General features: G+C 34.3%; 2 protein-coding genes across 2 annotated transcripts; both read left to right on the top strand.

Moving 5' to 3' along the window:
- Positions 1 to 1,699: 1,699 nt before the first annotated feature.
- On the top strand, positions 1,700 to 5,133 carry LOC148696053 (uncharacterized). Its single transcript, XM_088697460.1, has 4 exons — positions 1,700 to 3,744; positions 3,836 to 4,144; positions 4,233 to 4,338; positions 4,441 to 5,133. The coding sequence occupies exons 1-4, from the start codon at positions 1,700 to 1,702 to the stop codon at positions 5,131 to 5,133; spliced, it is 3,153 nt and encodes a 1,050-aa protein (XP_088553586.1).
- A 6,983-nt stretch (positions 5,134 to 12,116) lies between these two features.
- On the top strand, positions 12,117 to 13,881 carry LOC137733377 (peroxidase 5-like). Its single transcript, XM_068472530.2, has 4 exons — positions 12,117 to 12,349; positions 12,438 to 12,629; positions 12,868 to 13,033; positions 13,119 to 13,881. The coding sequence occupies exons 1-4, from the start codon at positions 12,134 to 12,136 to the stop codon at positions 13,529 to 13,531; spliced, it is 987 nt and encodes a 328-aa protein (XP_068328631.2). The 5' UTR covers positions 12,117 to 12,133; the 3' UTR covers positions 13,532 to 13,881.
- Positions 13,882 to 14,127: the final 246 nt, after the last annotated feature.

Genomic DNA, 14,127 nt, shown 5'->3' with positions numbered 1-14,127 from the left:
CTTTTCTTATTCGTTCTTACAATTTTTACAAAGTCTCCCGTGTTCTCTCTCTTTCAGCTTTCTCCTTTGGTTTTCAAACTTCATTTGTTCCTCTTCACAACAGTAAGTTTTTCTTGCTTATAATATTTTTATTTTCTCCTCTTATGTTTAATTTTTAGTTACAATTTATTTTTGTAGGAAATTTATTTGAGCTGGTTGAGTACATAAAGAATTGTTGACGTCGAAATTCTTCAACAAATCAGGTTTGTATCATTAACTTCTTTAATTTTTAAATTGTATAATACACAAGTTTATTTATTTAAAAATTATAATTTAAGCACTTAGATAAAATTCTACTATTTTTGTTAAATTAATAAAAATTTAGTCGAATTAATTAATTTTGTCACTCTAATTGTTATTTTAATTTGTTGTTATTTTGATAATTTTTTGTTGTTATTTACTAGAATGGATTAGATGAACATAATTTGAATTGTTATGAGAAAATGGAATGAATAATATTTATAAGCATTTATATTAAATTAACAATATTAAATATAACATAAACTTATAATATTGAGTAATATAAGAATATATTATGTTAATTTTTTTTTTTTGCACTCTAATTGTTATTTTAATTTGTTGTTATTTTGATAATTTTTTGTTGTTATTTACTAGAATGGATTAGATGAACATAATTTGAATTGTTATGAGAAAATGGAATGAATGATATTTATAAGCATTTATGTTAAATTAACAATATTAAATATAACATAAACTTATAATATTGAGTAATATAAGAATATATTATGTTAATTTTTTTTTTTGCACTCTAATTGTTATTTTAATTTGTTGTTATTTTGATAATTTTTTGTTGTTATTTACTAGAATGGATTAGATGAACATAATTTGAATTGTTATGAGAAAATGGAATGAATAATATTTATAAGCATTTATGTTAAATTAACAATATTAAATATAACATAAACTTATAATATTGAGTAATATAAGAATATATTATGTTAATTTTTTTTTTTTTTGCACTCTAATAAGAATATAACCTAAACTTATAATATTTAGGAATATAAGAATATAACCTTTCATAAGAATATAACCTAAACTTATAATATAAGAATATCCTTTCATATAAGAATATAACCTAAACTTATAATATTTAGGAATATAAGAATATATTAATTAATTTTTTTTGCACTCTAATTGTTATTTGAATTTGTTGTTATTTTGATAAGTTTGATAACTTTTGGTTGTTATTTATTAGAATGGATTAGATGAGCATAATTTTGATAACTTTTTGTTGTTATTTTAATTTGTTTTTACTATAATAGGTGTTGAAAATTAAAAGATTGCAATCGTGATAGAGTTCCAGGGGTGAAAGATAGAAATTGAAAATTTTGATAGTTATGCCTACATGATAGGGATTGAAAGATTGTAGGCATCTTAGTGTCAACGTAATATTTTACCTTCGTAAAGTGGTAAAATATGGATAAGAGTTGGTTGACAATACCCCGAAATTTTGAAGCGTATACAACTGGAATTAATTTGTTTTTGGATCAAGCAGTTGCAAATGGTGTTGGTCTTGATAAGTTTAGATGTCCTTGCAAAAGATGTTGTAATCGATATACTTTTGTTAGGAACACCATTGTTGAACATCTCATATTGTATGATATGGATAAAGATTATAAAAATGCTTGTTGGCGACATCATGGCGAGCAAAACATTGGAGAGCAAAATGAAGGGAATTGGAGAAGAAGAAACAGGAGATGAGGTGATTGGCATGCATGATTTTCTTAATGATGTATTTGTCCAACCATTAACAGAAGAAGGTGTTGGGCCATCTACTGAACCCCCTATTGGGGAAGGGCGTCCAGAAGAGGTGCAGACTTTTTTTAAGTTGCTTGAAGAGGCATATCAAGATTTGTGGCCAGGTTGTAAGGAGTTTAAGAAATTGGAAGCAGTTGTAAGATTGTATCAGATCAAGTGTTTAGCGGGAATGCCTGACGAGATCTTCACCACTTTACTGGAGTTAATTAAAAGAATGTTGCCTGAAGGGGATTGTTTGCCTGAATCCTGTTACAAGGCAAAAAAACTTATAAATGACTTGGGGTTGTCGTATGTGAAAATTGATGCATGTCCCAATGATTGCATGATCTATTGGAAAGATACTTCAGATTTGACCGTGTGCTCAGTTTGTGGTAAATCAAGATATAAAATTACCAATGCAGAGGATAGCTCGAGGAAAAAGGTCGCAACTAAGGTTATGTGGTATTTTCCTTTAAAACCACGATTGCAACGATTTTTTATGTCGAAGCATATGGCTGAACATATGAGATGGCATGCAACTGAATGTCCTAAGGATGAGTTTATGAGACATCCTTCAGATTCTCCCGCATGGAAGCATTTGGATAATTTATATCCGGATTTTGCGTCAGAAATTCGAAATGTCCGATTAGGGTTGGCCAGTGATGGATTTAATCCTTTTGGGAAAATGAGGAATGATCATAGCACATGGCCTGTGGTGCTTTCTGTTTATAATTTGCCACCTTGGATGTGCATGAAGCAACCAAATTTGTTATTATCTTTGTTAATACCAGGACCACGCAGTCCTGGTAAAGAGATTGATGTATACATGCGTCCATTGATTGACGAGCTGAATGAGTTGTGGGAGGTGGGCATTCCTACTTATGATGCGTGTTCCAACCAAAGTTTTACGATGAAGGCTGCCGTGTTATGGACTATAAGTGATTTTTCGGCTTATGGAATGTTGTCAGGATGGAGTACACATGGCTATAAAGCTTGTCCACATTGCATGCATGATAAAGAATCTATTTACTTGCCAGCGAGTCGCAAGATTTGTTATATGGGGCATCAACGTTTTCTTGAAGATAATCATAGGTTTCGAAGGCAAACCATCACTTTTAATGGTCGTCGAGAGCATCGTAGTGCACCAAGGCAGTGGACTGGTTTACAATGTCTCAAAGAACTTTCTACATTGAGATTTACTTTTGGAAAATCAAACAAAGATGCTTCAGTTGGCCAACGCAGAAGAAGAGCTTCGAGCAGTACAAGTAGTAACAGTCAGTGGAAGAAGAAATCGATTTTTTATGAACTACCTTATTGGAGGCATCTGTTGATTAGACACAATCTTGATGTTATGCATATCGAGAAGAATATATGTGACAGTGTGGTGGGAACATTGCTAGATATAGAAAAGTCTAAAGATGGATTAGCGGCACGTGCAGATCTTGAATTCTTGAACATAAGACATAGTCAACACCCACGTAGAGAAGGAAATAGAACATTTCGACCTCCAGCATTGTTCACATTGAAAAGAGAAGAAAAAACTGCGTTTTGTAAAGTATTGTCTACTATTCGGGTCCCAGATGGATATTCATCAAATCTGTCGCGATGTGTGCACGTGAATGAACGAAAAATACATGGGTTGAAAAGTCATGATTGCCATGTTTTAATGCAGCAATTACTCCCGCTTGCAATACGCCCGGTTTTGCCTAAAGCTGTTACTATGGTTTTATTAGAGTTGAGTGCAATTTTCAGACAGTTATGTAGTAAGAAGGAGTCTGAGGAAGGATTTAAGCAACTGAATTCAAGAATTGCCTTGACATTATGTCAACTTGAGAAAATATTCCCTCCTGCATTTTTTGATATAATGGTGCACCTCCCAGTTCACTTGGCAGATGAAGCAGCTCTTGCAGGGCCTGTTCAATATAGATGGATGTATCCAATTGAATGGTAATGAATAAATTTTTATAATTTTTTTACAATTGTAGTCATAACTTTAATTAATAATTATAATAATTTGTATTTCGTTTTATAATTGTAGGTATTTGCAAACACTGAAGCGCTATGTTCGTAATAAGGGTCGTCCTGAAGGTTCTATTGCTGAAGCATATTTGGTGGATGAGTGCTTGTCATTTTGTTCCATGTATCTTACAGACGTTGAGTCTCGTCGTACCCGTAGAGGCCGAAATGAAGATGGTATTGGACGTGGAGTATCTGGTGGGTTATCAATTTTTGACTCGAAAGGATGTTATATGGGTTCAGGAGAAAATGTGGAGCTCGATCTAAATGTTCTTGATCAGTGCCATAGATACATTCTAAATAATTGTGATGAAGTTAGCCCATTTAGAAGGTAAGAACGTTTAATCATACGTCTTAATGTTTTATTGGTTTTCTTAACTTTGAAAAAATAATTATCTAAATTGGACATAATTGTGTAGGCAACATGAAGAATTCTTGAAAACTAAACATCGTCGAGAAAGGTTAACTATGCGACAAATTAAGGAGCTAAGCAAGAAAGAATTTCCAGAATGGTTCAAGCAACATGTGAGTTGATATAACAATCATATTATTTATTTATCGTTTTGCATTTTAATTATAACATGTTTATAGTTATTCTGTCAATTTTTATCTTCATACTTATTACAGATGAATTCAAGATATGATGCTAATGACACATTGATATCTCAAGACTTGCATTGGCTAGCTAATTATCCTAGTAGGGTTGTGAGTAGATACAAAAGTCACATTGTTCATGGATTTAGATTTCGTATAAAATCTGTGGATGATAAGCATAAGAATCAAAATTGTGGTGTCTTTGTACCTGCAAATGTTCCTGGAGCAATTGGGCAAGTAAATTGCTATGGCAGAGTTGTAGATATGTTCGAGGTCAAATATTGCGGTCCTACTGAAGCAGGAGATAGGGGTCGAGCTGTGATGTTATTTAAGTGCGAATGGGTTAATAGTGAAAGTCCACGAGGAATGAAGACTGATCAATATGGATTTACTATGGTGAATTTCAATCAATTGGGATTTAAAGAGGATCCTTTCATACTAGCATCACAAGCATTACAGGCATTTTACGTGGAGGACACGATTGAAAAAGATTGGCACGTAGTTGTTCGAACTCAGCCAAGAGATTTATTTGACGTATTAGAGGATAGTGATGCTATTGATGATTATGCCACGCCGAACTTGGATGATCGAATTCTTGATAATGAAAATTTTCATACAAGGGTTGGCGTGGAAGAGACTCCCTTTCTTGAATCATTAGCGTTGCCTACCGGGTTCGTTAATCATGCCAATACCGACGAAGAGCTAACAGATGATGACAGGGATTAAATATATTAATTATTTTTTGTATTAATTAGACTTTGTTTTATTTTGTATGCTATGATATCGTATCATAACATATAATCCTTTTGGCTTTGTTTTATTCTGTTTTTTTTTTTTTTCCCTTGTTTTCTGTCGCTTTTAACCGACGCAATATGATGTGTCAGACTTGGCGTCGGTTTTAACCGACGCAACCCTAGCCTATTTCGACGCAATACGACGTGTGTGTCAGCCTTGGCGTCGGTTTTAACCGATGCAATCCTAGCCTATTTCGACGCAATACGACATGTGTGTCAGCCTTGGCGTCGGTTTTAACCGACGCAACCCTAGCCTATTTCGACGCAAAATGAGACTATTTCAACGAAAGGTACTTGTTGTCAATCATATGTATTACCCCTAATAATAATAATTATATATAATTATTTTTTATTATTTGCAGTTTTATACCCCTAATAATAATAATTATATATTAATTTAACTGTTTTACACCCCTAAAAACTATAATAATTATATATAATTATATATTAATTTAACTTTTTTACACCCCTATATGAATACAAAGAATGTTTTACACCCTAATAATAATAATTATATATAATTATTTTTTATTATTTGCAGTTTTATACCCCTAATAATAATAATTATATATTAATTTAACTGTTTTACACCCCTAAAAACTATAATAATTATATAAAAATATTGAAGTGTATTACAAACTATGGATTAGATAGTGAACCCAAAAACCAAATATAACCAATAAGCACAAGTTCCATCATTAGTAAAAACCGATCGATTCATTGATTTTCGTATGAGTGATACAAGTATTGGTATACACAAGTAACATAAGGAGATAAGCCTCCAGGATATTGGTATACACAAGTAACATGAGGAAAGTACCTGTAAATTCAAAACCAAATTTATATAATAATAAAATAAAAATTTGAAAGGAAAAAAAAAAATCAACCTTAGAACATTAGGAGAAAAACGGCTGTCTCATGTGTCTGGGAGTGGAAGATATGAGTTTTGGCGGAATGGATCTCTTGGGTTCTTGAATTTTCGGTGGTGGACAACAAGCGACATGGAGATGAGCCCATGGACCGCGACAAAGTGATGGAGAGAGGGCTTTGTTTTCTGGGTAAATAAATGTGGGTATGACATGCCTGTTGGGTCACGGTGGTGTGAAAGAAACGAGCAATCTGAAAGGCAGAGAGAAAGAAAGGGGAAAGTGAAGTGGGATGGTCTAGAATTTCACTTGTTTGATATTTCATTCTAGCACTATAATTTCCCACTGTCCATTTTTTGTTAGGTGTGGAGTGGGAAGGTTTGGGCGCGAAGTTTGAAATCATTATTTACAATGTATGATTCGTGCCATAAAAGGTAGGGACCTAAATATATATAAAATTCACTTTACAACATAACACGAAACTAATTTCAACGATCCACCCGTCAAACATGTTTGTATATAATTCGAGATCGTATACGAAAAAAATCGCAAAAAACAAACATTCTGGGATGAAGTAACGGGACAAAAAATTTCAACGGTTATCAACGAAAAATGACGATTTAACGGTTATTTTAAGTCCGATTTTGATGATTTTTTGCAGCTACACTCCTTGAACCTATATGAATACAATGAATGAATTCGATCTTCAAATTAAAATATTTATACTAGTGGCTACCACAAAATCTTACGTTATACTTAATGAAAGTGTGAATAAACTCTTAAGTCTTAGTGAATCTATCGTTTTGATGGGATACGCATTCTACGAAACTAATTTCAACGATCCAACCGTCAAACATGTTTGTATATAATTCGAGATCGTATACGAAAAAAATCGCAAAAAACAAACATTCTGGGATGAAGTAACGGGACAAAAAATTTCAACGGTTATCAACGAAAAATGATGATTTAACGGTTATTTTAAGTCCGATTTTGATGATTTTTTGCAGCTACACTCCTTGAACCTATATGAATACAATGAATGAATTCGATCTTCAAATTAAAATATTTATACTAGTGGATACCACAAAATCTTACGTTATACTTAATGAAAGTGTGAATAAACTCTTAAGTCTTAGTGAATCTATCGTTTTGATGGGATACGCATTCTACGAAACTAATTTCAACGATCCAACCGTCAAACATGTTTGTATATAATTCGAGATCGTATACGAAAAAAATCGCAAAAAAAAAACATTCTGGGATGAAGTAACGGGACAAAAAATTTCGACGGTTATCAACGAAAAATGACGATTTAACGGTTATTTTAAGTCCGATTTTGATGATTTTTTGCAGCTACACTCCTTGAACCTATATGAATACAATGAATGAATTCGATCTTCAAATTAAAATATTTATACTAGTGGATACCACAAAATCTTACGTTATACTTAATGAAAGTGTGATGATCAATGAAAATTGATGATTTTGTAAAAAGAATAAAATGCAAGCTTTGAGTTACATTGGCAAGGTTTAAACTTTTGAGAAATGCTCATCTAATCCATTATAGTAAATAACAACCAAATGTTATCAAAGTTATCAAAATAACAACAAATTAAATGTTATCAAAGTCATCTAATCCATTATAGTAAATAACAACCAAATGTTATCAAAGTTAAACTTTTGAGAAATGCTCATCTAATCCATAATATATACTTATATTACTAAATATTATAAGTTTATGTTATATTTAATATTGTTAATTTAACATAAATGCTTATAAATATTATTCATTCCATTTTCTCAAAACAACTCAAATTATGTTCATCTAATCCATTCTAGTAAATAACAACAAAAAATTATCAAAATAAAAACAAATTAAAATAACAATTACAGTGCAAAAAAAATTGATTCAACTTAATAAATTTATTTATTAAAATATTATATGAGATAACTGATTACTTTTTAATTTTGGATGAAAATTTTTTAATTTTTTTGTTTCTATTTTTATCCTTGTTCTCTTTTTTTTGTAACTTAAAACTTTTTTTTTTATGTTGGGCGGGAATTTTCCTGGTTTTTTTGCACGGGGGAATGGGTTGGAAGACTTTGTCAGTCCTTATCATATCAAATTATGCTTATAGTGGCTTTAACCGATGCAAAATTATACAATTTCGAGAGTATCTGCTACAATGGATTTTCTGTCAGAGACACTACACAAATTTGTTCTTTTTTCGACGCAAATTTTATCTTATTTCGACACAAACTTGTTCTTATTTCGATGTTATAAAAATCTGTCAGTCTAACATCGGTTTTAACCGACGCAATGTGGCCTAATTTCGACGGTACTGACATAGTATGTCAGCCTATAATGATGTTGAGTCAGACGGTACTGTCCTCAGTCAAAAGCTATAAGACATAGTGTCGGTTTTAAGCGACACAATGGGTCCTTATTTCGACGCAATGGGTCCTTATTTCGACACTATGCCACATAACGTCGGTTTTAACCGACGCAATGGTCTGAAAATTATGTCAGGCTTTCTGCCCAAAGTATGTCAAGCCCAAAGTATGTCAGGTCTGTAGCTTTCTGCCCAAAGTATGTCAGGTCTGTGTAGGTTTTCTGTTAAAGTCAGACCTTGTGTCGGTTTTAACCGACGCAAAGTGTTCATATTTCGACGCTATGCAATTATCCACATTTAATCTTCTTGATTTCCTATCTCTGTCTCTCGTCTCTAACCCTCACTTCCCCACCCACTTCCCCACTTCTGTCTCTCGTCTCTATCCCCCACTTCCCCACTTCTCTGTCTCTCATCTCTATCCCCCACTTCCCCACTTCTGTCTCTCATCTCTATCCCCCACTTCAGCCATATTCCTTCCACTTCTGTCTCTCGTCTCTTTCCCCCATTTCAGCCATATTCCTTCTCCTTCCATTAAATTTTGCTATGGATAGTTCTCGTGAAGATCAACGTTCTGAAGAACGTCACTTGGAAGAGGACAAGGGTGATGCTGGTTCTTTTTTGAATTGTTATTAATCTCAGTTTTTATTTTTATTTTTTTGTGTGTGTGTTTGAACTATTATTATTGCTAAACTGAAAATATACATTTGTTTCCTGGTTTTTAATTGTGTGTTTGTATTAACAAGGTACATCTCAACGGAGGCGTGGACCCTCAATTCCTAAATGGACGAAACAGCTTTGTTCGTTTGATTCGTCCGGAAAATGCATTAGTGATAATGCTAGTGCTTTTTCAAAACATGTAGCAGCGGAGGTTAGGGACTATAGAAATCTGCCGTTGGAGAAAGATTGGCGTAAGGTTATGGAAGAAGATAAGGAAGCTTTCTGGAATAAAATAAAGGTATATATAGATGTTTTTATTTTTAGTTGAAAATAGAAGAATAGGTCAATGATTGTAATAATATTTGACTAGCGTGATTTTTTTTGTTTTTTGTTTTTATGTATGTAGGGAAATATTTTTTTTGAAGATGCAGATATAGTAAAAATGCCTTTGATCCGTCATATGACGCTTAAAATTGCAGAGCATGCGCACAAAGAGTTTAGAAATAAGTTAAAAAAAAAGTATTATACTAAAAGAGCAGAAGAGGTGCGCAGCGAGCCTCCTCTTGATGTGATTCCTGCCCAATGGGATGATTTGTTGGCATATTGGAATAGAGACAAAACAAAGGTAAACCTTACACGATTTATTTCGTTATAACTTTAAAGTTGCCTAATATAATCTTTTTTTTTTTCGTTCGTTTTTTTTCAGGAGGTTGCTGAAAAAAATAAGATTAATCGGGGATTGAAATCAATGAACCATACTACTGGTACAAAATCCTTTGCAAGAGTGCGGGAAGAATATGTATGGATTGTACATTTTGAAGAGATGATTAATTTTAAATAATTATATTTATTTTTAGTATGAGGTTTGCTTAATTTGTTTGTATGAAATTTTATTTTTGATAAAGCGGAAGAAGCATGGGAAAGAAGCAGATCCCGTAACCTTTTTTCGTGAATGTCATACACGAAAAGATAAAACATGGATTGATGAAACATCGGAGCGTACAGGGGTAATTGATTTTTTCATGTTAGTATTTGATTTTATTAGTATTTATTATCTATAGCTTATTTTTCTGTTTTACGATTGAATTTTTGTTTTTAAAAATTGTAATGCAAGTCAACAATGGAGAGCAACCTGCAAACATTGATTGAGTCGGGCCAAGACGATAATGAAGATCTTAGGACCCAAGTTTATGTTGATACTATGGGTCCTGAGAGGTATAATAGAGTTAGAGGATACGGTCATGGTGTGACTCCTGATATGGTGTCTTATGCATCTTCTTCATCTTCTACATCAATTTCCTCCAGGAGATCATCTAAGAGTTCAATGGCGTTGCTGATGACTCAAAATAATGAGTTGAAAATGAGGGACGAAAATAATAATAAACAGATTTCGGACCTAGAGAACAAGCAAAATCAGTTGTTTGCATGGTTTTTTCAAAGATTTCAGCCACAACCACTGTATAGCCCGGGAACCCAACAATCAGGCCACAGTCAACCTCCTCAACAGTCGGGCCAAAGTCAGCCTCCCCCTGCATATCCGTATGCTGGCCATAATCAGCAACCTCTATATCCTGTGTATCCGATGCCTGCGCAGCCCATGCCATACATGCAGCAGCCACCTTATCAAGTGCCAGTATATCGACCTGAGATGGCTGCTCCTAGTGGATCTTTTCCTGAAGTTCCAGTTGGGGGGTTTTCTGGAATGCTTGCAGGTGTTGGATTTGATGTGGACTTGTCGAGGATTTTTGGATCAGATGGAGGATCTCAAGGAGGAGGATCTCAAGGAGGAGGATCTCAAGGAGGAGGATCTCAAGGAGAAGGTTCTCAAGCAGAAGGATCTGGACGACGTTCAGGCGCAGATTCGGTTGGGTAGTTTAATTGGTTCTTTTTCTTGTCGGTTAAATACGACAGTATAATTGGTCTATCTTTTTGTTTTTTTATGTTATGTTTGTAATGTCGGATTTAATGTTTGTTACGACGGACGACTTTTCAGATTTTATGTGAAATGTTAGATGTACAGTTTGGCACTATTGTTTTTGTTATTTATTTTCATTAATGTTTATTTAGATCTTAAAATTTATAATTTTGATTATATAATTTACTTTAGTTGGAATTAATTGAAATTGCATGCAGTTGTCCATCTATTTTTATTATTATTAACAAATATAGTGTCGGTTAAGACCGTTACTAGATTTTATATTTTATTTATTTAATTGTTATCTAACGTCGGTTTAAGGAATATTTTATTTATTTAATTTTAATATTATGTCGCTTTAAAGCGACAGTAGACTGCATACTTTATAATTAAATAGCTGATGCACGTGTAAGTATGCGTCGCTTTAAACCGACGTTAAGGTTAGTGTCGCTTTAAAGCGACACTGTGTAGTGGCGGATTAAGCTCAAAAAGCGACACTGAAGCCCTTTCGCGACGCTAGCAATAGTGTCGCTATTGAAAAGTGACATTACATTGTTTAATGTCGGATTTGTGCCAAATTTTCGACAGAAATTTGATTTCTCGTCGGTTTGTCCTCCGCCGGTGATAGCATATATTGTAGTAGTGTTAATTTACATTTTCTTATCCATTTACACAACTATTTGACAACTGGAATTCTAAATAATTATCTTCGCACACGGAAAGTAAAGAAAATACAAACCTGCATTTTGAATCCTTCCATTTGGCGCATTTTCTTTGCTTTTCCATTGTTTAAATTATTTTTTTTTGGCAGAAAGTATGCAATCCCAGTTAAAACCTAAATAATGTTTCTGGTGGCATTTAGTGTGATGCTATAACAGTAGAAGTTTCGTCATATGAACCCCCACGCTTGTCCTCTTTCTTCTACTTGCTCATCAAATATTTTAAATCTTTGACGACTTCGCTCGGGGGCAGCTGCCAGCTTGATTTCCTGGGTTTTCAATAATTAAATTGCGATTAAACACGCATTTGCTGGGTATAAATACAGATCGTTATTCGATAATCCTTCATTAAGTTAAGCGGGGTAATTAACCAGTAAAGAAAATGAGTACTCCGCTAAATCTAAGTCGTGTTTTCAAACTTTTAGTTGTGGTCTCGTTTTTTCAGAGTGTTCATTCGCAGCTCCAAGTAGGGTTTTATACAACTTCGTGCACCTTAGCAGAGACAATCGTTAAGGATGAGGTTCAAAAAGCTTTCTTTCGGGATCCAGGCGTCACGGCCGGTCTTGTGAGAATGCACTTTCATGACTGCTTTGTTAGGGTACGATTTAACGTGCTTGTTATAACTTGACCCACACGGTAGAAATAATGTTAAAATTTTAATGAATGTTTGAATGTTGCTCCTTCAGGGTTGTGATGCATCAGTGCTCATCGATTCTACTTCCTCGAACACGGCAGAAAAGGACTCGCCGGCAAACAACCCAAGTCTTCGAGGGTTCGAAGTCATTGACAAAGCAAAGGCCAGACTTGAAGCTGCATGCCGAGGTGTTGTATCCTGCGCTGATATAGTTGCTTTTGCAGCAAGGGACAGCATAGTTCTTGTAAGATCTGTTTTTTTATTTTTTTCCTTTCAAATTTTACTATTATTAAGGGAAATGAGAGAGTTCGAAACTATTGCAATGTTTAATGGGGGGAGAAATTTCGAACTCAGGAGTGACCCATTAGTAGAATCCCAACATCCTATCCACTAGTAATTAAGCGATGTACTAAGGAAATTCACGTGATTTTCCTTATCTATGCGACTCCTTCTTATCAATATATCCATGATTTTCCATGCAGACTAGAGGGCTTGGCTATGACGTTCCTGCAGGAAGAAGAGACGGCAGAATTTCCAAAGCTTCGGACATACCAGGAAACCTACCTCTCCCGACATTCAATGTCGACAACCTCACTCAACTTTTCGCAAACAAGGGTTTCACACAACAAGAAATGGTTACTCTCTCTGGTGCGTTGAATATTTTTTCTTGTGAAAATTATACCATTAAGCAACAAATAAAGCTGCTTATATATCAGACAATTTGTTTCTGCAGGAGCGCACACCATTGGCCGCTCTCATTGCACTTCTTTCAGCAACAGATTGTACAATTTTAACGCAACAACAAATCAGGACCCCAGTTTAGATCCGGCATACGCTGCTCAGTTGAAGCAGCAGTGCCCGCAAGGCAACACAAATGCAAACTTGGTGGTTCCGATGGACCCAGCCAGCCCTACCGTCACGGATGCAAGTTACTACGCTGGCATCCTTAAAAACCGAGGCTTGTTCACATCAGACCAAACTCTCCTCACAAACTCAGCAACCGCAAACCAAGTGAAACAGAATGCAAGGATTCCTTTCCTTTGGAAGAATAAATTTTCTGCTGCAATGGTGAAGATGGGACAGCTCGAAGTCTTAACGGGCAATGCTGGTGAGATTCGAGCAAATTGCAGGGTAATTAACAGCTAGAGCCTGGAGAGGATGCCTCAGCCTGCTTCAGTAATCTAGTTCTTCAATTGCATCAATTATCTTGTTCATTAATTGTGCAGCTTATAGTTTAATAAAATAACAAACACCATGTTGTTATGTCAGCCTACAAAGGGTTTAGCCAAATTAAGGGTGTTTGAGTTCGGTATAACTCTTCACTTTGGTTCCTGATAAAGAAAATTCATTTGTCCACTATAAATCATTTTGATATTTGTGTGAAAAATCTATTAATATCCTCGTTAAATTGTAACGTGAACGACCATGTGACCACCATTTTAAGCTATTTTTGTCAAACCAACCCTCCATTTAAAGAGGACATTGACAGAATTTTCATTGAATGACAAAAATGATTTACGAACAAACTCAATAACCACTACTATCGATTATTATTCTTAGGGACCAAAGGAGAGAGTTATGTCAATCTCAGAGACTATTTTGGTGCAAAAGCCCCTACAAATTAAAGCAAAGTATACATTGCATTTTAAGTTGCTCATATTCATCAGTTAATTACCTTGAATTTTCCAGCACACATTCCGCGTTAAGAATCATTGATGTGCTCCAGAATTTTCGTAAAATTA

This window comes from Pyrus communis, chromosome 7 (genome assembly GCF_041283825.1).
Source record: "Pyrus communis isolate YQ-2024b chromosome 7, ASM4128382v1, whole genome shotgun sequence".
Lineage (NCBI taxonomy): Eukaryota > Viridiplantae > Streptophyta > Magnoliopsida > Rosales > Rosaceae > Pyrus > Pyrus communis.
This window is presented reverse-complemented; position numbering and strand designations above follow the sequence as displayed.